Below are 25802 nucleotides of genomic sequence, written 5' to 3' on the forward strand. Positions count from 1 at the left end.
ACCTGTGGTCTGGCAAGCAACAATGGTACGAAGCCTCAAGCGGGTGTAGTAACTATAGCTGCCACCCATTGTTTGATGACACTGCTGTTCAAAACAGATACTTATACTCTGAGTGGCTGGCGGCTCTTGGTGGGCAAGACATCTGTTCCTGGGGTCCTCGATCCCATGGCAAGAGCGCCATTGACCATTTAATATAGTGGGCCTTTCCTTGATTTGGACAGGCTGAGTGAGTGGGCGAGGATATGGCAAATGGAGTATAACGTTGAGAAATGCGAGGTTATACACTTTGGAGGAAATAATAACAAATGGGATTACTATCTCAATGGAAACAAATTAAAACATGCTACCGTGCAAAGGGACCTGGGGGTCCTTGTGCATGAGACGCAAAAGCCCAGTCTGCAGGTACAACAGGTGATCAAGAAGGCAAATGGGATGTTGGCCTATATTGCGAGGGGGATAGAATATAAAAGCAGGGATGTCTTGATGCACCTGTACAGGGCATTGGTGAGGCCGCAGCTGGAATACTGTGTGCAGTATTGGTCCCCTTATATGAGGAAGGATATATTGGCATTGGAGGGAGTGCAGAGAAGGTTCACCAGGTTGATACCGGAGATGAGGGGTTTGGATTATGAGGAGAGGCTGAGGAGATTGGGTTTGTACTCGTTGGAGTTTAGAGGGATGAGGGGGGATCTTATGGAGACTTATAAGATAATGCGGGGGCTGGATAGGGTGGAGGCGGAGAGATTCTTTCCACTTAGTAAGGAAGTTAAAACTAGAGGACACAGCCTCAAAATAAAGGGGGGTCGGTTTAAGACAGAGTTGAGGAGGAACTTCTTCTCCCAGAGGGTGGTGAATCTCTGGAATTCTCTGCCCACTGAGGTGGTGGAGGCTACCTCGCTGAATATGTTTAAAGCGCGGATGGATGGATTCCTGATCGGTAAGGGAATTAAGGGTTATGGGGATCAGGCGGGTAAGTGGTACTGATCCACGTCAGATCAGCCATGATCTTATTGAATGGCGGGGCAGGCTCGAGGGGCTAGATGGCCTACTCCTGCTCCTATTTCTTATGTTCGTATGTTCTTAAAGAGATAGTGCAGGGCTTTTGCTGACTCTCCAGTCAGGATCCCCATTGCCTCCCTCAAATACTACCCAATGTGTCTATTCCCGGAAAAAAAGATTTTCTTGGTACAGGATGTCTGTAAGTATGAAATTTTATTTTCAGTTTAACAAAGTAAAAATGTAATCTTTTCAAATCAGTGAGGTAATTTTGTATAAAACATTAACACATTGAAACCAGAATCACATCTTATTAATAACATATGTTGCATAAAGATGTAATGGGATAATTTGCAAAATGATTTCTTACAATAAAAATTTCCGTACCATTATTAGTTGATACATTGATCATAGTGACACAAGATTAGAACATTACCTTCATTGAATTCAAACTGTTCCAACCAGGTGGATTAACACAAAACGGTAGCACAGTGGTTAGCACTGCTGCTTCACAGCTCCAGGGTCCCGGGTTCGACTCCCGGCTCGGGTCACTGTCTGTGTGGAGTTTGCACATTCTCCTCGTGTCTGTGTGGGTTTCCTCCGGGTGCTCCGGTTTCCTCCCACAGTCCAAAGATGTGCGGGTTAGGTTGATTGGCCAGGTTAAAAAAATAGTCCCTTAGAGTCCTGGGATGTGTAGGTTAGAGGGATTAGCGGGTAAAATATGTGGGGGTAGGGCCTGGGTGGGATTGTGGTCGGTGCAGACTCGATGGGCCGAATGGCCTCCTTCTGCACTGTAGGGTTTCTATGATTTCTATGTATTTCTAATTTGTGGAGCATTTACACTGTACATTTTGGAGGGCATCTTAAGCTACGTGAAACATACAACACTAGTGCAGCTGAACTAGGAGGATTTCAGGATTTGGTATTAGATGTAAGCATTTTCTTTAGTAACTGCAACAGTTAAAGTTTATTTATTAGTGTCACAAGTAGGCTTGCATTAACACTGTAATGAAGTTACTATGAAAATCCCCTAGTCGTCACACTCTGGTGCTTGTTCGGGTACACTGAGGGAGAATTTAGCATAGCCAATGCGCCTAACCAGCATGTCTTTCACATTGTGGGAGGAAACCAGAGCACCCGGAGGAAACCCACACAGACATGGGGAAAACGTGCAGACTCCGAATTGACAGTGATCCGAGCCAGGAATCGAACCCGGGTCCCTGGTACTGTGAGGCAGCAGTGCTAACCACTGCGCCACCGTGCTGTACCTATACCTTTAAAGCTTAAAGACAAACACAGATTTAAAATTATTAATGTCAGGAAGAGCCATCATGGCAGTCAGTCCTTTCCTAACTACTGTCACTGGTAGCGGGACTTAAACAAGTGCAAATATGCACACGTATTAAAAGGCACACGCACAAAGGTCATCAATTTTCCTCTGAATACAGGGCAGTGCAAGTGAAGAGCCATAACTTGTTCCCTACCCACAGCAATTAAATTTCTACTAGTGCAAAATGAGTTGGTATACTTTAGCTAAAGTTTATAGATTAAATACTCACAATGCTTTCAAAACTGACTTTGTATATTTTGTGTTCCTTAAATTAACTATCGGTGGCTGATACAGGCCAGGCAAACTTTCCCACTGATTGTCTCACACCTTATTAAACAGAAGCTGCTCCTCTCTTTGTATTCTTCCCATATATTCGAGGTGGTATCACAAATTGTACTTTAATGAGGAGCAGGCAAGTCGAATGATCCTGCCCCATAGTCTTTCGATTCAGTGAAACTATTCTAGACGGCTTGCAAGATCCGAATTCAGCTGTTGTTTTAGACAATGTTGGTAAGATTACACCAGGGGTTGCAAATTCTTTGGAGTGAAAAAAATTCTGGATTAATGGATCTCCTTTAATGTTTAGGGCAGTCAAATCTATTCCCTTACCTCTCGGGTTTAACTAGATAAGAAGAAACTGATTTTCTCAAGTACGTAAATATTGTTCAGTTTAATGGCTTTTAATCTAATGCGAAAAATGAACCTCTTGCTTCTTAATTTGGGAAAAAAATTATAGTCCAACAATCACGAAGAACAGTTTCACCCGAGAAAAGATGTAAAAGTGAAGAGAACGTTCATATAGCACTTGGAGGATGGTCAAATGGACGATATGGCTGCCACTAAGGATATATATTCATTACATAATTTTAAGAAACAGATATCCACACAATCCACATTTCTTCAATGTTGGTATCTCATCTCAGCACAAAGGAGAATAATTAACTTTGTTAAACTGTGGAAAGAGCAGTCTGAACTATTGGATTGATTCTCTGTTTTGCTTTGAGTTTTTAACAGTTGCAGGCCATCATTAGAATAGAATAGAATCCCCACAGTGTGGAAGGAGGCCATTCGGCCCATCGAGGTATTATTGGCCAAGTCATATCTATTGCACATCTCTAGTTTACAACTGCATGTTTCCTTGGACATTTCAAAAAGCACAAGAATCAACCAGGTAATCTAGAATTTAAGTCACATGTTACCCAGTTAATGAAATATTTGGTTTTTTTCCAATGACAAGTCTACAAATGACAAAATGTGTTTTAAGTTTATTTATTAGTCACAAGTAGGTTTACATTAACACTGCAATGAAGTTATTGTGAAAATCCCCTAGTCGCCACACTCCGGCGCCTGTTCGGGTACACTGAGGGAGAATTTAGCACGGCCAGTGCACCTAACCAGGACGTCTTTCAGACTGTGAGAGGAAACCGGAGCACCCGGAGGAAACCCATGCAGACATGGGGAAAACATGCAGGCTCCATACAGACAGTGGCCCAAGCCAGGAACTGAACCCAGGTCCCTGGCACGGTGAGGCAGCAATGCTGACCACTGTGCCACCTCAAAGTGTTCAATTCAGGTTGGGTGGATGAGGTTTCAGCAGCGCATGAGCGGAAGCCTGCTGACATTATGGAGGTGGAAATAGGTGGCCTTAGTGATAACACAGTTATGTGGTCGGTAGCCATACATTGGGGTCAAATATGATGCCAAGATTGCAAACAATCTGGTTCAGCCTTAGACAGTTGCCAGGACGAGAGATTGTGTGAGTGGCTAGTGAATGAAGGTTATGGTGGGGACCAAAGACAATGGTCTTCCCAATATTTGATTTTCTTTTTTATTCATTCATGGGGTATAGGCATTGCTGGCTAGGCCAGCATTTATTGCCCTCCCAAGGTGGTGGTGGTGAGCTGGCTTCTTGTACCACTGCAGCGCATGTGGTGTAGGTACACCCACAGTACTGCGAGGGAGAGGGTTCCAGGAATTTGACCCAGCAACTGCAAAGGAACGGCGATATATTTCCAAGTCAGGATGGCAAGTGGCTTGAAAAGGAACCTCTAGCTGGTGGTGTTCCCAAGTATCTGCTGCCCTTGTCCTGTTGGATGGCAGGAGTCATAGGTTTGAAAGGTGTTGTCTGAGGAGCCTTGGTGAATTCCTGCAGTACATCTTGTTGATGGCACACACTGCTGCCACTGTGCATCAGTGGAGGAGTGAATGTTTGTGGACGGGGTGCCAATCAAGTGAGCTGCTTTGTCCTGGATTGGAGGAAATTTCTGCTGATCCAGTACTGGATGTTGGACAAGCAATCTGACAATTTAGAGACAGTGGGGGCGGGGGAGGAGGGGGGTAGGGGGTGGGTTGAGAGAGGCAGTGGTAACAATGAATACAAAGCTATTGGAATTGTTATAAACACCCAACTGGTTGACTAACATTCTTTGGGAAGGAAGCCTGTCGTCCATTACCTGGTCTGGCCAAGATATGATTCCTACAACAACCTTGACTGGGTTAACTGTCCTCTGACGGTGGTCCCACAATTTTTTTACCAAACCAATACATCGGGGCAACCAAGGATGGCTAATAAATTCAGGGTCTATTCACAATTATCACCCGCTCCAATTTCCTTGTGTTGTGCGATGCCTATTCATTTACACATACAGGACCTGGAAATTGTTCTTGCATAACCGAGGGGTAACTCGAAGGGACACAGCCTGTATTGAAACATCTGGGCTGTTGTGCAACTTAGAAGGAAGACCTACACAACCACATCCTGAGAATATGCGGAAGGAAAATTGTTTCATTTGATGATGAAACTCTCCTGTATCATATCTTCCTCCTCTTGCCTTACAATATATTCTATGAAAATGCAGATTATTGTGCTGCGACATCTCAGCACAGTACAAGGCAGCAAGTGTATCAAAACTTAGTGAGGCCACACTTGGAGTAATGTGCACAGTGCTGGTCTCCACATTATACAGACACTGGGGAATGTGCGAAGCAATTCACAAGGATGATACCAGAACTGAGAGGGTACACTTATCAGGAAAGGCCGGACAGACCGGAACTTTTTTATCTAGATAAAAAGGCATCTGGGTGACCTGATAATGACAAGGTTTATTAGGATAGGCATAGAGAGGATGTTTCCACTTGTGGGGAATCTAAAACTGGAGGTCAAAAATACAAGATAGTCACTAACAAATCCAACAGGGTATTCATAGAATCCTACAGTGCAGAAGGAGGCCATTTGGCCCATCAAGTCTGCACCAACCACAATCCCACCCAGGTCCTATCCCCATAACCCCATGCATTTACCCCAGCTAGTCCCCCTGACACTAAGGGGCAATTTAGCATGGCCAATCCACCTAACCCGCACATCCTTGGACTGTGGGAGGAAACCTGAGCACCCGGAGGAAATCCACAAGACACAGGGAGAATGTGCAGACTCTGCACAGACAGTGACCCAAGCTGGGAATCGAACCCGGGTCCCTGGCACTGTGAGGCAGCAGTGCTAACTACTGTGCCACCGCGCCACCCACATTCAAGAGAAACTTCAGAGTCGGGTATCAATAGAATCCCAACAGTGCAGAAGGAGGCCATTCAGCCCATCGAGCCTACGCCGACAACAATCCCACCCAGGCCCTATTCCCGTAACCCCACGTATTTACTCCATCAGTCCCCCTGACACTAAGGGACAATTTAGTAAGAAGGTGGAACTCTCTACAACAAGGATAATTGAGGCAAATAACAGAGATGTGTTTAAGGGGAAAGCTTATATGAAGGAGAAGGAAACTGAAGGAAATGCTGATAAGATTGGATGATGGAGAGTGAGAAGAGACTCACGTGGAGCATAAATACTGGCATAGAAAAAAGCCTGTTCTGTGCTGTGAACTCAATGGGTAAACCCTCCAATGTTTCACTGATAAAAGGAATTCTCTAATACAATGGCCCATTGTTAATGTTAAACATTCCCACGTTCAACAAAGCATCCTTGCCATGACTTCAAACCTTAAGTGATAAAGTTTCCCAAGTTCTTTCGAACAGACTCTGCTATAGCACATGGCTTTACTCTCAAACTTCTCAATCAAGACGCTTATAGACAGCGCTATTGTTGTTTGGTTACGATAGCGTGAGAACTCACTGTGCAACCAATGGAGTTGAAGTAAACTAAACATGATAAATTTGTGACGATACCGCAAAATTCCATAACTTTTAGATGAAATTCGATCTTATCCAGGTTTTAAAATATACTTGTTCAAATGTCACCAGTTCTGACTCTCATGTTCATATTTAGAATACAAGAGGATACAAGAGCGTCTGATCAGATTTTATGCAACAGGATTTTGTTGTAGGTTATAATGATAGCATCAGAGCACCTCTATCTGTGGACTAATAAATTAAAGCTGAGGAAATCACAATTGAGATCAACAACATTGTGTCTTGTTGCAATCCGCTAGCGGTGCCATATTGTAGTTGAATACCATTTTTAAACAATGGCTCATCGGTAACATTAACATTGAAGTGAAAGTTAAAGACCGAAGCAGAAAAATTCTCCACGTTATTAAAAACTTGCAGCTCAGTTGTGTTGGATCCAAATCCTGGCACAGTGACCTTGAACAGAAAAAAAAGTTACAAGATTCAGTTTGTTAGTTTTCTATTATGTATCATAGCCACCAACAAAAAAAAACTTCTTTTAGATCAAGCAAAGTTCTCCAGGTGTGATTTAGAACAAGTTCAACCACTGAGTCTGAAAGTTTGGCGCCATTTTGCTTTGGATGAATAGATTTTAAGCAGACATAGCTAATGAAAGAATTCATAGAATCCTACAGTGCAGAAGGAGGCCATTTGGCCCATCGAGTCTGCACCCAGGCCCTTATTCCCATAACCCCATGCATTTACCCTCGCTAGTCCCCCTGACACTAAGGGGCAATTTAGCATGGCCAATCCTCCTAACCCGCACATCTTTGGACTGTGGGAGGAAACCGGAGCACCCGGAGGAAACCCACGCAGACACGGGGAGAATGTGCAAACTCCACACGGAAAGTGACCCAAGGCCGGGAATCGAACCCGGGTCCTTGGTGCTGTGAGGCCGCAGTGCTAACCCACTGTGCCACCATGTCACTATAAATTGAAAGATGGAATGGGAGGGCACGTGATTGTTTTATGCTAAATATTTAGTGTCGGCTTCTAAAACTTGCTTGAATTCTTTTGTTCGACTTAAATTCCCCGACAATTTTTTTCTGCTTATCTCCAGAGAATTGTGTGATTTATGGGGTTGTGGGGGCAGTTTGATGGCGCGCATAGCTGGATGAAATATATTGGGTTGTTATTCTTCCTGTTCCTTATACATAGGATTGTTCAGACAGCATGTTAACCGTGTTCAACAGTGTTGAAGAGATAAAACCCAAAATTTCAGCCAGTGTTTTGTCCAGATCATTGGAGCAAGAGGAGGCCATTCAGCCCCTTGAGCCGGCACTGCCGTTCAACTAGATCATAGCTGATCTCCGACCTGAGCGCCATCTTCCTGCACTGTACTTATATCCCTTAATGTCCTTGGTATCTAGAAATCTACTGAGCTCTACTTTGAGCACACTCAATGACTCAGCCTCCACTGCCCTCTGGGTTAGAGCATTCCTAAGATTTACCACCCTCTGACAGAAGAATTTCCCCCTCTTCCCTGTCCTAACTGGCCTACATCCTATTCTGAGACCGTGTCCTATGGTTCTAGAGACCCCCCCCCCTCAACCAGGAGAAACATTCTTCTTGCATCCATCCTGTCGAGCCCTGTAAGAGTTGAGTACATTTCAACTACAGGCCCAGTCTCAATCTTTCCTCACAGGACAATCCCGCCAACCCCAGGATTGGAAGGTGAACCTTCGTTGCACTTCCCTCTATGGCCAGCATATCCTTCCTCAGGGTGACCAGAACTGCAGACAATGCTCCAGGTTTGGTCTTATCGAGGCTTTATCCAGCTGCAGCAAGACTCTGATTCCTGCACTCAAATCCCCCTTGCAATAAAGGTGAACATTATGACTGACCATGACTGTGCACGCTGCGGTTACCTAGTGTCCAACCCGCTATTAACTGAAAATGACACAGCAAAGGCTTTGAAACCTGAGAGAATCCAGCTGAAGATGTTTTGCTACAACTGCTATCAGATAATTTTCCTTTTGTTTTCCCCAGGCAATTGAGAATACTGACAAAAGTTTCAGGTTGCTTTCATGTGTATAGAAACATTTTCCAAAAACCAAATAATGCAAAGCAACGTAGCTCACTGAAACTCACAGCCATGAAGGCTCAGTTACTCTGCATAAAAGGAGCACATCTTGTAAACCTTCTTTCTTCATCAGAAAAATGACTGAATCGCTGTTTCAAAGAACCCAACAGGCAGAATGCCCTCCTTTCTATCATAGGATCCCTGGATGGGACAAATAGCCTATTTGGCCCATCCACACAGACAGTGACCCTGACTGGAATCGAGCCTGGGTCCCTGGCGCTGTGAGGCAGCAGCGCTAACCATGCCACCGTACTACCCCACATTGCAAGATCCTACACAGATTTTATTTCAAAGCACTTGGTCTTCAATCCACGAATGTTTGCAAAAGAATTAGCAATTGGGTGGCACGTTGGTTAGCACTTGCTGCCTCACAGCGCCAGGGACCCAGGTTCAATTCTGGCCTTGGGTCACTGTCTGTGTGGAGTTTGCATTTTCTCCCCGTGTCTGCGTGGGTTTCCTCCGGGTGCTCCACTTTCCTTCCACAGTCCAGAGATTTGCGGGTTAGGTTGATTGGCCATGCTAACTTGACCCTAGAGTCAGGGGATTAGAAGAACAAATATGTGGGGTTACGAGAATAGGGTTTGGGTGGGATTGTGGTCAGTGCAGACTCGATGGGCCAAATGGCCTCCTTCTGTACTGTAGGGATTCTAGGATTCTATTCTACAAATAAGTTTTCAACATTTTGGGTCTGGCATTCTGAGACCCCCATGTCATTGACGGTACATCCAGAGTTCTTCGTGAAGCCACTCACTACATGCAAAGTCTTGCCAGGGACACAAGGTCTCAGGACATTCAGCCTTTGCTCACATTACCGGCTTATATACAGGTACTTGTTTTAAAAAAACTAAAAATGACAGTACAAAGCCTGTGCTGCACCTCAGTGGAAATGCTGCATTATATATATATTACCTATTGAGTAGACAGCTTATCTTCACACAAGGTGAACTGAACTGTGTTAATACATTCGTGTGAATTACAACACAGTAGCAAATGTGGCTGGGCACAAGAATAATTACGGTAAATTGAACTGAACTTACATTCAAGGTATATGTTCCAGGTAACAGGAGTCTGTAATATTCTCCCCATTTGTTGGTTCGAAACGGAATGATATTTTTTCTGCCTTCAACCTCGATTGTTGCGTTTGCTATGGGAGCACCATTTAGGTCCAGGACTTGTCCTTTAATACCTGCGTAAATGCAGATTATTTAAAAAATTTTAATTAATTCTGTGTGTTATTTAGTTCGTTTTTGAAATCCTGAGTATAAAATGTTACATTGAATGCATTGGGGTTCAGAAGAATTATTCAACCGAGGTGGATGCTGAAAGGATGTTTTTCCCCCTTGTGGGAGGGACTACAACAAGGGGACACAGTTTAAAAATATTGGCGTTCCCACTGAAGATTGAGGTGAGGAGAATGTTTTACTCTCAGACATCCATGAGTCTGTGGAACTCTCTTCCTCAGAGAGTGTTGGAGGCAGGCTCATTGAATATTTTAAAGACTGAATCAAATAGATTCTTGATTCCCAAGAGACTCATAGGCTGGAATTTTACCGGCACGCCCGCCCGAATTCCGGGGCTGGGCAAGGCTCGGAGAACGGCATTTTCTGTTGGCCTTGGACGGGATCATACAAACCTCGGGCAGATGTGCCAGTAAAATTCCGTCCACACGGTAGAAAGGAAAATGGCGTTGAGGCCAAAATCAGTTCAGCCATGATTTTATTGAATTGCGGAGTAAGCTCGAGGGGCCAAATGGCCTGCTCCAGCTCTTAGTTCACATGCTCTGTCATGGTCCCTCCCTCCATCAGTGGGTTCAGTGACTGAAACCATTAAGTACACTGAATTTCAATATACACGCAGCGGAGCTGTAAAGGCTGATGGCTTTTCCCTTGAAAAAGCAGAGGCAGGGTTGGTTGGGAGAGATGTGAAATGTGGGCCCAAGTGGGGTGGGGTGCTAGGCCTAACCAGCCAATTTCCCCACTGTCTCTGCCACTAACTGACTTGACAGCGATAGCAGAGAAAAATCCAGATCACGGTGTGTTGATAGAACAGTAGATCTGTACCCCATAGCGAGCAGAGAGGAATCATAATTTTTTTTTGTAATTCATTTTGGTATCGTTGGCTAGGCCGCATTTATTGCCCATCTCTAGCTGCCCTTGAGAAGATGGTGGTGAGCTGCCTTCTTGAATCGCTGCATTCCCTGAGGAGTAGGGACTCAGTGTTATTAGGGAGGGAGTTCCAGGATTTTGACCCAGCGACAGTGAAGGAATGGCGATATATTTCCAAGTCTGGATGGTGAGTGACTTGGAAGGGAACCTCCAGCAGGTGGTGTTCCTAGGTATCTGCAGCTTTTGGCCTTCTAGATTGTAGTGGGTTGGAAGGTTCTGTCTAAGGAACCCTGGTGAGTTCCTGCAAAGCACCTTGTAGATGGTATACACTGCTGCCACTTTTCATGGAGGGAGTGGATGTTTATGGAAGGGGTGGCAACCAAACGGGCTGCTTTGTCCTGGATGGTGTTGAGCTTCTTGAGTGTTGTGGAGCTACTCTCATCCAGGCAAATGGAGAATATTCAATCACACTCCTGACCTGAACATTGTAGAAGGTGGACAGGCTTTGGGGAGTCAGGAGGTGAGTTACTCGCCACAGAATTCCTAGCCTTTGACCTGCTCTGGTAACCACAGTGTTTATATGGCCAGTTCAGTTCGGTTTCTGGTCAGTGGCAACCCCCAGGATGTTGATTGCACAATAAAATTATTGAAGAGGCAGAATATCAGATTTCAAGCCCAAAGGTTTGGGATGGAAAGTTTATCAAAGTTACATAACAAATGAGCACGACACAAGAACAGCAAGATGATTTACGCAGAAAATAATGAGAAAAGAATGGCATCTAAGTACATATAGGTTTGATATAGACTGCAAAATGTTTCTAGACCACTGGAAGGTTCTACTTAGTCGAGGTGTTTAGGTTGAATATTCAGTGGCTCTTTAGAACCATAACTAATTACTAAGATGAGGACACACAAAATTGGTCACCAATATGTTAAAGTGAGTGAGAATATGAAATAATGTATAGATTTAGTCCTTTGAGCTTCATGGACATGCAGTTCATGACAAAATAAATCTGGGATTTACACAATCCAAACTATCTATTTTATTATTGTAGCCACAAGCATGTGTAATAATAGGATGCAAACTTGCACGTACCTAGATGAACGAGTTTGAGGAAATTAATCAGGGACTCTTGATTTTCATCCCAGAATTCTTTCAGATATGTTGCCGGTGGATTTTTACAACATGACAGCTCCACAGTTAGCTCAAAACACTGCCCCAAAATGTAGTTAAAGTCTTGCATTCCACCTAATGGAAAAGTTTAATGGCCAGTTTCAGTAGTTAATAATACAAGTTGAACAATAGTTAGAATGGTTGCTTAGTCCTTTGTATGCTTAAAAATATCTATTTAGATATACATTAAAAACCAGCAAGTGACGGAAAATACAAAATTGTCCTGCTGATGTTTCCTCATGAGGACCCATCACTGGTAACGCAAAAGTAACCCTGCAACTATAAATACATTAGTGGTAAATGGACACACTAGCTGCTCAATAATAAGCCTTAATAAAGACAAAAGTGCCATCCTTCAAGTTAGGGATGCCCTTGTTAAGCCCAAAATGGAAGAAAATCACCAAATAATAAAGTTTAAAGTTTATTTCACAGTGCCAGGGACCCAGGTTCGATTCCTGGCTTGGGTCACTGTCTGTGCGGAGTCTGCACATTCTCCCCGTGTCTGCGTGGGTTTCCTCTGGGTGCTCCGGTTTCCTCCCACAGTCCGAAAGACCTGCTGGTTAGTTGCATTGTCCATGCTAAATTCTCCCTCAGTGTACCCAAACAGGCGCTGGAGTGTGGCGACTAGGGGATTTTCACAGTGACTTCATTGCAGTATTAATGTAAGCCTATTTGTGACTAATAAATAAATTTTAAAAATTAGTGTCACAAGTAGGCTTACATTAACATTGTAATGAAGTTATTGTGAAAATCCCGTAGTCGCCACACTCCAGCATCTGTTCAGGTACATTGAGGGGGAATTTAGCATGGCCAATGCAACTAACCAGCGTGTGTTTTGGACTGTGGGAGGAAACAGGAGCAAACCCACACAGACACGGGGAGAACATGCAGACAATGACCCAAGCCAGGAATCGAACCCGGGTCCCTGGCGCTGAGAGGCAGCAGTGCTAACCACTGTGCCACCATGCTGCCGTAAATTTGAATTCTCACCCCACAGAGTTGACCAAGATTTGAAGGCATTACAAACATGACTTGTTTGTGGATAATCTACAAGGGACAGAGATGAGGTATTGAAAATGAGCAGGAGATTTTCACCATTTCTTCAACGATAGCCTGCAAACCAACAATTCTCCTTCAAGCTTCCTTGCAGGTGAAGAGGCAGAGATAATTCACAACGTGGTTTACAAACAAGTCGTATAAAGTTTACCTGCAAGATGATACCAGTTTGCTCCGTTAGTGATTCCATCCGGGAAATTTGGGGTCATCACACATTCATCTCCACTGAACATGCTTGCATGGCTGTACGAGTAATTCTTTGCAAGATACACAAAGACATCATCATCGGGACATTTGCTGTAACTTGGAGATTGCGTGGCTTTTGCAGAGAGACATAAACTCAAGTTTAGTACTGAAGCTGAACAAACTTCAAGAATAAACACACTGTTCGCTTTCAACCCATTGATACATCTTAAAAGTTAAGCAATTCGGTTCCAAACATGGGCGATTCTCCCAAAAAAATTCCAAGTGCTGAATTCGCAGGGAAAATGGTGTGAATCATGACTGTTTTTTCACTGTAACTTCACACTCCAATCTCCCACACTCTGTGCAATGCAGAGGTCACAATCGTGAATATCATTAAAAGCTTGGGGTGGGGGGGGGGCCTATTCATGCTGGAGGCTGACAGTTCCAGGCCTCTGAACTGTCAACCTGCATTTTGCAGGCAAGCTCGATTACTGGCCAGCCCGGGACCCTCGCAGTGCTGCCCCCTCCACGGCCTAATCGCGGCCCCCACGAGCATTCCCAGGCCAGCCCCGACCTCCCCGTCACGGAGCGCCCCAATCTCCAGCCCCCTCCCAGCAGCAACGATTCCCCCTCACCCCCAGGCAGACTCCCCTCCCGGAAGGCAGAGCCCTGCACCCAGCAGACCTCCCCCGCCCCCCCCCCCCCCGCCCCCCCCCCCCCCCCCACATGAAGCAGACCCCTCCCCGGCAGATCATCCTCCCCAGCATGCCCAGATCACTGGCTTCCCTCCAGCCCGACCGATCCCCATGCAGAGCGGCAGCGGGATCCTCCACTCCCACGGAACCCCTCAGCCCCACCCCCAGCAGGCCCCCCCTCTAGATTCCGTCCTCTTGGCACTGCCTGATGCCCATTGGACCTGAGCACTTTGCCCCTTGGGCAGTGCCGGAGGGCGCATTCTAGTACTGCCAGGGTGCCAATGCCCAGGGGGCACCATCCCTTGCCATCTGACCCCCAGGCCCCAATTGCCCCCCTTCACTCCAGCTGGGTCTTCCACTACTTCTCCAAAAATGGGGAGCTGGTCTGAACCCCACCGGAGTGAAATTGTACTGGTGGGGTGGGAGATGCTAGTGGGCCCAGCGATTTCAGTCCCGGGCCCACTAATCACATTAAAATAAGATTAAAAATAGATTTAAATCACTTAGCTGCTGTTCCCACCAGTTTCCAGCATGGTCCTGACCGCGCCAGAAATCCAGTGTTCGGAGATATGTGCACGGCGGGAACGCATGCACGAATCCCGCAAACTGGCCCATATGCGATTCTCCTGGCTCGCCGTGCTAAAAAGTTAGCGTGGCCGGATGGGGGAATCGTTCCCCCCAGGGTGGGATTCCCCCCAAAAGATTCTATGCATCGAATTCGCGTAAAAGCTGGAACCAGCAGGATTTTCAAAATGAATCTCCCACTCTCTCTGCACTGCAGAGTGCAGCAGCATGAATATCATTAAAAATCAGTGGGGAATGCCTATTCCTGCTGGAGATCGACGCATACGTAGTAGTCCCGCACTGCCAGCCTTCCGATTGCTGGCCAACACAATTACCGACCAGCAAAGCAACCCTCATCGCTGTCCGTGCAACACCCACCCCCCCACAGCCTGATCGCTGGGCCCCCGGACGTGTTCAGGTCCAGCCCCTTCTAACACCATCAAAAGAAGTGTTAAAATACAGTAACACTAAATGCTCAGCTTTGAATATGATAAGTGGATGAATGTATATTATCTCCCAGCAGGTTCGGTGAACAAAATCTCAATTACTGTGCAGCAAACTTTTATCCTTTTTTTAAACATCACGGTGTCTCCTGCCAGTGCAATATGCCTGTCTGCGCATGCACACTGCTCCACTTGCGTATCACTCGACTGTACCCAACCTACTGATTATTCTACAAAAATGCACCCAAAACATTAGTTTTGTAAGCAGGAAATGTATGCAGGTATTAAGATTTTTAGTATTTTGTAACTACATGTGAATGGCAGAAAGACTATTAAACAATTACTCCCATAGAAACCCTACAGTACAGAAAGAGGCCATTTGGCCCATCGAGTCTGCACCGACCACAATCCCACCCAGGCCCTACCCCCATATCCACCCACTAATCCCTCTAACCTACGCATCTCAGGACACTAAGGGCAATTTTTAGCATGGCCAATCAACCTAACCCACACATCTTTGGACTGTGGGGGGAAACCAGAGCACCCGGAGGAAACCCACACAGACACGAGGAGAATGTGCAAACTCCACACAGACAGTGACCCAAGTCGGGAATCGAACCCAGGTCCCTGGAGTTGTGAAGCAGCAATGCTAACCACTGTGCTACAGTGCCGCCCTGTCACACTACCAGAAGGATGTGGAAGCTTTGGAGAATGTGCAAAGAAAGTTCACTAGGATGTTGCCTGGTTTTAAGGGTGTTGGCAATGAGGAGAGGTTGAATAAACTAGGATTGTTTTCACTGGAAAGACAGAGGCTGAGGGGAGACCTGGTAAAGGTCTGCAAACTCTTGAGAGGCACAGACAGGATGGATAGTCAGAGGCTTTTTCCCAAGTGGAAGTGTCAATGACAAGAGGGCACAGGTTCAAGGTGAGAGGGGGAAAGTTTAAGGGAGATGTGCGGGGGAAGTTTTTCACACAAAGAGTGGTGGGTGCCTGGAACGCGCTGCCAGAGGAGGTGGTGGAAGTAGGCACATTAGTAACATTTAAGAAGCATCTGGATGAGTACATGAACAGGGAGGGAATAGAGGGATACGGACCGAGTAAGGGCAGAAGCTTTTTTTTTGGTTTAGTTAGGGCATCATGATCAGCACGGGCTTGGAGGGCCGAAGGGCCTGTTCCTGTGCTGTACTTTTCTTTTTGATCTCATAATTCCATTTGCACTAACAATGTTCAAACAGCACAAGCAGCACGCGATAGCTGCACCAAACCAGCTTCCTCTCCAAATGTTTTCATTATAATCAAATAATCATCACAGAGCCATTATTAACAATTCACAACAGAGGCAGAGAAAAATATTTGCTGACGGCGCAACTTAGAAATACAAAGCTCTGGAGACATTCAATGCAAGACGCTGCCTCAGTGTCTTCAATAGTTTCTGTTTGTGAGTTTGCTGCTTTAACTTATCTCCATTGGTGCAAAAGTTTATTTTTGACACTGAATGGTTTTCACAGAACTGTTATGGCGCAGAAAGCGGCTATTTGGCCCATTGTGTCTACACCAGCTCACTAAGCATTATGGCTTAATCTCATTCCTCTGCTTTTATCCCTGTAACCCTGCCCTCTGACTGTCTCAATTGTACCTGCCTCCATCCCACTTCCAGGCAGTGCATGCCAGACCTGAACCACTCATTGTGTGAAGTTTTATTCTCACATCACTGTGGGTGGCACGATGGCACAGTGGTTAGCACTGCTGCCTCACGGTGCTAGGGATCTGAGTTCGATTCCCAGCTTGGGCCACTGTCTGTGTGGAGTCTACGCGTTCTCACTGTGTCTGTGTGGGTTTCCTCCGGATGCTCTGGTTTCCTCCCATAGTCCGAAAGATGTGCTGGCTAGGTGCGTTGGCCATGCTAAATTTGCCCTCAGTGCACTCAAACAGGTGCCAGAGTGTGGTGACTAGGGGATTTTCACTGTAACTTCATTGCAGTGTTAATGTAAGCCCATTTGTGACACTAATAATTCAACCTTAAAAAACATTTGCTTCTTTTGCAAATTGCCTTAAACCTTTTCCCTCTTGATCCTTTTGGAAGGGGGACCAGTTTCTCCTTATTTATTCAGTCCAATTCAGTCTAGCAGTGCCAGGTTTATGTAGTCCTGTTTCGCTGCCAGTCTGGTACAATGTCCCACCTCAATTCATCATGGCTATACAAGTCTGTAAAACAGTAGCCATGGCAGAGAAACACTACAACTGCATATGCGTTGGCTGAAAACACAGCCTTAAAATAAAATAGGACATGTTTCGGCTGCATTACCTTTTTGTTTGTTGTCATATGGGTAGCTGGCTACAACAGCCCCTCCGTGTAAACTAATGGACAGAACAAAATTTTCATTGAGAATCCAGTCCATCACTGCCTTGGTTTCTGGTTGTATTGGGGATGTGTTATGCTCAAAGACATCAGGGAAGTTTCTATTCAAATCGATCTTTTCCTTATTGTATCTGAGGAGTGGGGGGGCAAAAGTTAGAGGCAACACTCAGCTAAATGCAGCAATATAGATTTCTTCTGGACAAATTACATTGTAGAGTTAAATAACATTTGTACCATTTCAACAAGTTCAGTTAAGAGTTTTTGAAATGATTACATTTCTGAGACCGGCACATATTAAGAGTTTGGAATCAATTGTTGCCAATTTCTAATTGAAAATAGATCAAAATGCTGGGAAGATTGCCATCAAGTAAGTTTCCTCATTTTGAAGACAACAGATTGTGTAAATGAAACAAATATTCAAATGGAAAACTACGCCAGGATTTTGGTGCAGCGCGGTTTGACTCAAAAATCACACGATTCCAAAGAAATTCAACTTGTATTAGTTGAAGTTCCCACAACTTTGTTAAAGGGTAAAATAATGAAATGTATTTTTCTTCATGCAATTGTCTCTGCTTGTATGTATTTTCTAATTCATTGGCCAGAATCTTCTGAACTTACAAAATTCTTGGGCACTGGGGGATTCCCGACCCCACACGTGTCAGTACTGCACCCTCCGGTCTGATCATAGAATCATAAGAACTAGGAGCAGGCAATCCAGCCCCTCGAGCCCGCTCCACCATTTAATACAATCATGGTGGATCTCATCTTGACCTCAACTTCCACTTACCTGACCGTTCGCCATAGAACATAGAACATAGAAAGCCACAGCCCAAACAGGCCCTTCGGCCCACAAGTTGCGCCGATCACATCCCCACCTCTAGGCCTATCTATAGCCCTCAATCCCATTAAATCCCATGTACTCATCCAGAAGTCTCTTAAAAGACCCCAACGAGTTTGCCTCCACCACCACCGACGTCAGCCGATTCCACTCACCCACCACCCTCTGAGTGAAAAACTTACCCCTGACATCCCCCCTGTACCTACCCCCCAGCACCTTAAACCTGTGTCCTCTCGTAGCAACCATTTCAGCCCTTGGAAATAGCCTCTGAGAGTCCACCCTATCCAGACCCCTCAACATCTTGTAAACCTCTATCAGGTCACCTCTCATCCTTCGTCTCTCCAGGGAGAAGAGACCAAGCTCCCTCAACCTATCCTCATAAGGCATGCCCCCCAATCCAGGCAACATCCTTGTAAATCTCCTCTGCACCCTTTCAATGGCTTCAACATCTTTCCTGTAATGAGGTGACCAGAACTGCGCGCAGTACTCCAAGTGGGGTCTAACCAGGGTCCTATAAAGCTGCAGCATTATCTCCCGACTCCTAAACTCAATCCCTCGATTAATGAAGGCTAGTACGCCATACGCCTTCTTGACTGCATCCTCCACCTGCGAGGCCGATTTAAGAGTCCTATGGACCCGGACCCCAAGGTCCTTCTGATCCTCTACACTGCTAAGAATGGTACCCTTCATTTTATACTGCTGCTCCATCCCATTGGATCTGCCAAAATGGATCACTACACACTTATCCGGGTTGAAGTCCATCTGCCACTTCTCCGCCCAGTCTTGCATTCTATCTATGTCTCGCTGCAACTTCTGACATCCCTCCAAACTATCCACAACACCACCTACCTTGGTGTCGTCAGCAAACTTACCAACCCATCCCTCCACTTCCTCATCCAGGTCATTTATGAAAATGACAAACAGCAAGGGTCCCAGAACAGATCCCTGGGGCACTCCACTGGTCACTGACCTCCATGCAGAGAAAGACCCCTCCACAGCCACTCTCTGCCTTCTGCAGGCAAGCCAGTTCTGGATCCACAAGGCAACAGCCCCTTGGATCCCATGCCCTCTCACTTTCTCAAGAAGTCTTCCAAACCCTTACTAATTAAAAATCTGTCCACCTCTTCCTTAAATTTACTCAAAGTCTTGGCATAGAATTTCATAGAATCCTACAGTGCAGAAGGAGGCCATTCAGCCCATCGAGTCTGCACTCACTACAATTCCACCCGGGCCCTATTCCCATCACCCCATGCATTTATCCTAGCTAGTCCACTTGACACTAAGGGGTAATTTAGCATGGCCAATCAACCTAACACACACATCTTTGGACTGTGGGAGGAAACCGGGGCACCCGGAGGAAACCCACCCAGACACGGGGAGAGTGTGCAAACTCCACAGACAGTTACCCAAGCCAGGAATCGAACCCAGGTCCCTGGTGCTGTGAGGTAGCAGTGCTAACCACTGTGCCACCGTGCCGCCCACATCTACCTCACTCTGGGGTAGTGAATTCCACAGACTCACGACCCTTTGAGAGAAATAATTTCTTCTCATCTTTGTTTTAAATCTGCCACCCTTTATCCTAAAACTATGACCTCTCGTTCTAGATTGCCCTACAAGAGGAAACATCTTCTCCACATCAATTTGTCAATCCCCCTTATCTTGTACACCTCAATCTTATGGGAGATGGCCTCCATATTTGCCATCCGGTTAGGAACCCTGGGTGGGTTTTGAAGGCAGGAGTTTAGGGCAGAACTGCCCACTGCAAGGCAGGCCTGCAGATCCCAATGCATTAAAAGCATATTACTGCAGATGCTGGAATCTGAAACGAAAACAGAAAATGCTGGAAAATCTCAGCAGGTCTGATAGCATCAACCTTTACAGCCTTCTGGACTGAACATTGAGTTCAACAATTTCAGAGCATGAACCCTCTCCTCCACCTCCACTCCATTTTCATTTAACCTATTCATTTTATCTTATTAATCCATTAAACATTGGGAAAGAAACCAGGTTGAAAAGGCAACTCTGGTTAAATCTCAGAAACAGCCCCAACAGAGGTGAAAGTACTTTGTGGTAAGTTACTAGAATTTTATAGATCTTACAATCTATAAGGTGTTCTAGAACAGATTAGGGAGAGTTACCTTTGAAGGTAGTTAAATTAAGATTGTTTGGAACTTTTAAAAAATTCATTTGTGGGAAATGGGCATCGCTGGCTGGCCAGCATTTGTTACCCATCTTTAATTGCCCTTGTTCAGAGGGCAGTTGAGAGTCAACCACATTGCTATGGCTCTGGCATCACATGTAGACCAGACCAGCTAAGGACAGCAGATTTCCTTCCCTAAAGGACATTAGTGAACCAGATGGGGTTTTCCAACAATCGACAATGGTTTCATGATCATCAGTAGATTCTTAATTCGAGATATTTTTATTGAACCCAAATTCCACCATCTGCCGTGGCAGGATTCAAACCTAAGTCCCCAGAACATTAGATAAGTTTCTTGATTAATAGACGAGCAATAATACCAACTAGGCCATCGCCTTCCCAAGTATTGATACTGTGTAAAACCATTGTCTTATTTAACTGTACTCCTATGTTTTTTCCAATTTCTTAATAAATATTTACTTTGTTATAAAATTATCACAAGCAGTCAGGGACATCACTTCTGGATGTCAAACCTCTCCTCATACTATACTAATTGCAAACACAGTTGAGGCAGATGTTTCAAGTTTCCCTTCTGGGATTTGAACAACTTGGCATTTACCAGCCCTGTCCTCAACATCATTGTGATATTTTTGGGAAGAAATAGTAAGATTCAGTTAAAAAAGTTTAATAGTGGGAAATGAGGAAATGGCTGAAACTTTAAATACGTTTTTTGTGTCGGTCTTCACGGTGGAAGACACAAATAGTTTACCGAATATTAACGATAGAGGGTTGGTAGGAGGAGAGGTACTCAATACAATTAATGTTACCAGGGAGGCAGTGCTTGGTAGACTAACGGGACTGAAGGTGGACAAGACCCCGGGCCCGGATGGACTACATCCCAGGGTACTGAAAGAAATGTCAGAGGTAATAGCGGATGCTTTAGTGGTTATTTATCAAAATTCGTTGGATTCTGGGGTAGTGCCGGCGGATTGGAAAACGGCTAATGTTACGCCGCTGTTTAAAAAAGGAAATAGACAAAAGGCGGGTAACTACAGGCCGGTTAGCTTAACGTCTGTAGTTGGGAAAATGCTGGAATCAATCATTAAAAAAGAAATAGCAGGCCATCTGGATAAGAATGGTTCGATTAAGCAGACGCAGCATGGATTCATGAGGGGAAAGTTGTGCTTGACGAACTTGTTGGATTTTTATGAAGATGTGACTAGTGCAGTTGACGGAGGGGAACCGGTGGATGCGGTGTTTTTGGATTTCCAAAAGGCGTTTGATAAGGTGCCTCACAAAAGGTTGCTGAAGAAGATTGGGTCACACGGAGTTGGGGGTAGGGTGTTAGCGTGGATTGGGGATTGGCTATCCGACAGGAAGCAGAGAGTCGGAATAAATGGGTGCTTTTCTGGTTGGCAGATGGTAACTAGTGGCGTGCCGCAGGGATCGGTACTGGGGCCTCAACTATTTACCATTTATATAGACGATCTGGAGGAGCGGACTGAGTGTAGGGTAACAAAGTTTGCAGACGACACAAAGATAAGTGGAAAAGTGAATCGTGTGGAGGGCGTAGAAGGTCTGCAGAGAGGTTTGGACAGGCTGAGTGAGTGGGCGAGGATCTGGTAGATGGAGTATAACGTTGACAAATGTGAGGTTATTCACTTTGGAAGAAATAATAGCAAATTGGATTATTATCTAAATGGAAATAAATTACAACATGCTGCTCTGCAGAGGGACCTGGGGGTCCTTGTGCATGAGACGCAAAAACCCAGTCTGCAGGTGCAACAGGTGATCAAGAAGGCAAATGGGATGTTGGCCTATATCGCAAAGGGGATAGAATATAAAAGCAGAGATGTCTTGCTGCATCTGTACAGGGCGTTGGTGAGGCCGCAGCTGGAATACTGTGTGCAGTATTGGTCCCCTTATTTGCGGAAGGATATATTGGCCTTGGAGGGAGTGCAGAGAAGGTTCACCAGGTTGATACCAGAAATGAGGGGTGTTGATTATGAGGAGAGACTGAGCAGATTGGGTTTGTATTCGTTGGAATTTAGAAGGCTGAGGGGGGATCTTATAGAGACCTATAAGATAATGAAGGGGCTGGATAAGGTAGAGGTGGAGAGATTCTTTCCACTTAGAAAGGAAACTAGAACTAGAGGGCACAGCCTCAAAATAAAGGTGGGTCAGTTTAGGACAGAGTTGAGGAGGAACTTCTTCTCTCAGAGGGTGATGAATCTCTGGAATTCTCTGCCCACTGAAGTGGTGGAGGCTACCGCGTTGAATATGTTTAAATCATGGATAGATGGATTCCTGATCGGTAAGGGAATTAGGGGTTATAGGGATCAGGCGGGTAAGTGGAACTGATCCACTTCAGATCAGCCATGAGCTTATTGAATGGCGGGGCAGGCTCGAGGGGCTAGATGGCCTACTCCTGCTCCTATTTCTTATGTTCTTATGTTCTTAAAGCATAACTGCTGTGCATGCCTGGATTCTTTTATCTTAGAATAGAATAGAATCATAGAATCCCTACAGTGCAGAAGGAGGCCATTCGGCCCATCGAGTCTGCACCGACCACAATCCCACCCCGGCCCTACCCCCACATATTTTACCCGCTAATCCCTCTAACCTACGCATCTCAGGACTCTAAGGGGCAATTTTTAACCTGGCCAATCAACCTAACCCGCACATCTTTGGACTGTGGGAGGAAACCGGAGCACCCGGAGGAAACCCACGCAGACACGAGGAGAATGTGCAAACTCCACACAGACAGTGACCCGAGCCGGGAATCGAACCCGGGACCCTGGAGCTGTGAAGCAGCAGTGCTAACCACTGTGCTACCGTGCCACCAGACTCCCTGTGCTGGTACATATGTGTATGGTAGCCTTAAGTGGACTCAATGCAACTTTCAATACATTACGCCATACTACACAGAACAACTAAAAGCATTTTTCTTACCTGCCGTTAGAGAACTTGCAGTCTCTTTTTTCACGTTGAGTGATTTCATATCCATCTGGGTTCATGGATGGCATGATGTGAATCCGAGTATTGTTTATTAACCTTGTTATCGTGGCATCATTTCCATACATTACAACCAGATGTTGGATCAAGTGGAGTAAAATTTCTCTGCCCACCACCTGCATTAGATCACAGCTTTGTTTCAATTCAATTCAACCATACCTCAAAATGGCTGACATTTTAATCATCAAAGATTCTGGTTTACTTTCTGGTATGCATACAATTTATTATGAATGTGAGAGTCCAGTTCGTTATTTTCCACTCAACCTCAGCAACGTTAAAAATGGAAGAAATCTATTTTTAAACTCTTAAAAATTCCAAAGTTCGTGCAAGAACTTTCATGGCAGCACAGCGTTTGGAGCTGCTGCCTCACAGCGCCAGGGACCCAGGTTCAATTCCTGGCTTGGGTCATTGTCTGTGCGGAGTTTGCACGTTCTCCCTATGTCTGCGTGGGTTTCCTCCGGGTGCTCTGGTTTCCTCCCACAGTCCAAAGATATACAGGTTAGGTGCATTGGTCGTGCTAAATTCTCCCTCAGTGTACCCCAACAGGTGCCAGAGTGTGGCGACTAGGGGATTTTCACAGTAACTTCATTGCAGTATGAATGTAAGCCTTACTTGTGACTGATAAATAAACTTTAAATTTGTCTATGTGGAGTCTGCATGTTCTCCCCGTGTCTGCGTGGGTTTCCTCTGGGTGCTCTGGTTTCCTCCTCCAGTCTGAAAGAGGTGCTGGTCAGGTGCATTGGCCATGCTAAATTCTCCCTCAGTGTACCCAAACAGGAGTGTGGCGACTAGGGGATTTTCACAGTAACTTCATTGCAGTGATAATGTAACCAAAAGAGAAAACATGGAAAATCTCAGCAGGTCTGGCAGCATCTGTAAGGAGAGAAAAGAGCTGACGTTTCGAGTTCAGATGACCCTTTGCAAAGCTAAAAGGCATAGGAAGCGGGAGATATTTATATTGCAGAGTGAGGGAATGAAAGATGCCTCAAAACAACAGGGCAAGGCTGCTAATGGCAGTCCATAGAGAGAATTTCTCTATTTTCCAGCATTTTCTTTTTTGGTTTCAGATTCCAGCATCCACAGTAATTTGCTTTTATCCAGTCTTAATGTAAGCCTACTTGTGACTAATAAATAAACTTTACTTTAAAAGAAAATCAGGATTTACTTTTCAGATTAGAAGGTAAAACAGCACACACTCGCCAAGAAGGCAACAATAAATTCTACCATCCCCCAGGATGAAGGAGCAAGGATGACAATTGCAAGGTGGAAAATAACATCAATGAGGTTGGAGAGGGCATGGTCAAGCTTATTCATGGACTTTTGGATCAAGATATTGCCCATGTCCCTCTGCTAATGCCCTATCAATCTCATCCACTGTCTTACTTTGGTTCTTTTTACACCGTTTCAGATACAGGGAGGAATTATTTAGTGACAGTAAAATGGTGGGATAGTGGTCCCAACTGAAGAAGGTGGAAGAGAGTATGTCCAGGGTCCTTAGGCCACAGAGTCCTTGGTAGAAACGTGTCTAAACAGGATAGGGGAACTACCCTGGGAAGAGATCTCAGGGTGAAAATACATAGATCATGAAAAATCGTATTTTTCTATTATTTCAAGGATGTGGGCTTCCCTGGCTAGGCCAGCATTTATTGCCCATCCTTAATTGCCCTCGAGAGATTAGTTGTGAGCTGCCTTCCTGAACAGCTGCAGTCCATAAGGTGTAGGTACACCCACAGTTCTGTTAGGGAGAGTGTTCCAGGATTTTGACCCAATGACAGTGAAGGAATATACTTCCAAGTCAAGATGGTGAGTGGATTGGAGGGGAACTTCCATGCAGGTGATGCAGGTTAATAACGCCACTTCAAAAAAAAAGCAAACAAAACAGTGGGGTTCATTTTTAGAGGGATAGAATTGAAAAGCCTGAAGTTATGTTAAGTTTGCATTTGGAACACCATGAAGAGTCTAGTCTCCAAATTAGAAAAAGAAGGTTGGGCCCCCAGAGAAGGTGCAAAATAAATTTGTTAGCGTCATACCAAAACTGAAAGGTTGGACCCATTAGGAAAGGGAGGCGATGGCCTAGTGGGTATTATCATGAGATTATTAATCCAGAAATTCAACTAATGTTGTGGGGACCCGGGTTCGAATCCTGCCACGGCAGATGGTGGAATTTGAATTCAATAAAAAATATCTGGAATTAAGAAGTTACTGATGACCATGAAACCATTGTCGAATGTCGGTATAACCCATCTAGTTCATTGATGTCCTTTAGGGAAGGAAAACTGCCGTCCTTACCTGGTAAGGTACCTTACCCTCAGAGCCACAGCAATGTGGTTGACTCTCAACTGCCCTCTGAAATGGCCTAACGAGCCATTCAGTTCAAGGGATGGGCAATAAATGTTGATGTGGAGATGCCGGCGTTGGACTGGGGTAAACACAATAAGAAGTCTCACAACACCAGGTTAAAATCCAACAGCTTTATTTGGTAGCACAAGCCACAAGCTTTCGGAGCATTGCCCCTTGAAGGGCTCAAGACTTTAGGAAGGATGTAAAGGCATTAAGAGGGGATCCGTAAAAGATTCATGAGAATGGTTCCAGGGATGAGGAACTTCAGTTACAGTTGGGACTGTTCCCCGTGGAGCAGA

General features: G+C 45.2%; 1 protein-coding gene across 2 annotated transcripts in view; it reads right to left on the reverse strand.

Moving 5' to 3' along the window:
* Positions 1-1202: 1202 nt before the first annotated feature.
* The window catches only part of LOC144498513 (carboxypeptidase M-like), a 57776-nt gene continuing 33176 nt past the window's right edge, over positions 1203-25802 (reverse strand). For both annotated transcript variants that reach the window (XM_078219738.1, XM_078219739.1), the window contains exons 4-9: positions 23101-23279; positions 17117-17301; positions 13075-13242; positions 11790-11942; positions 9626-9774; positions 1203-6922 (exon numbers count right to left, since the gene is read on the reverse strand). In XM_078219738.1, the coding sequence (XP_078075864.1) occupies positions 6701-6922; positions 9626-9774; positions 11790-11942; positions 13075-13242; positions 17117-17301; positions 23101-23279 (1056 nt within the window). In that variant the 3' untranslated portion in view covers positions 1203-6700. The remainder of the gene's footprint in view (positions 6923-9625; positions 9775-11789; positions 11943-13074; positions 13243-17116; positions 17302-23100; positions 23280-25802) is intronic.

This window comes from Mustelus asterias, chromosome 9 (genome assembly GCF_964213995.1).
Source record: "Mustelus asterias chromosome 9, sMusAst1.hap1.1, whole genome shotgun sequence".
Taxonomy (NCBI): Eukaryota; Metazoa; Chordata; class Chondrichthyes; order Carcharhiniformes; family Triakidae; genus Mustelus; species Mustelus asterias.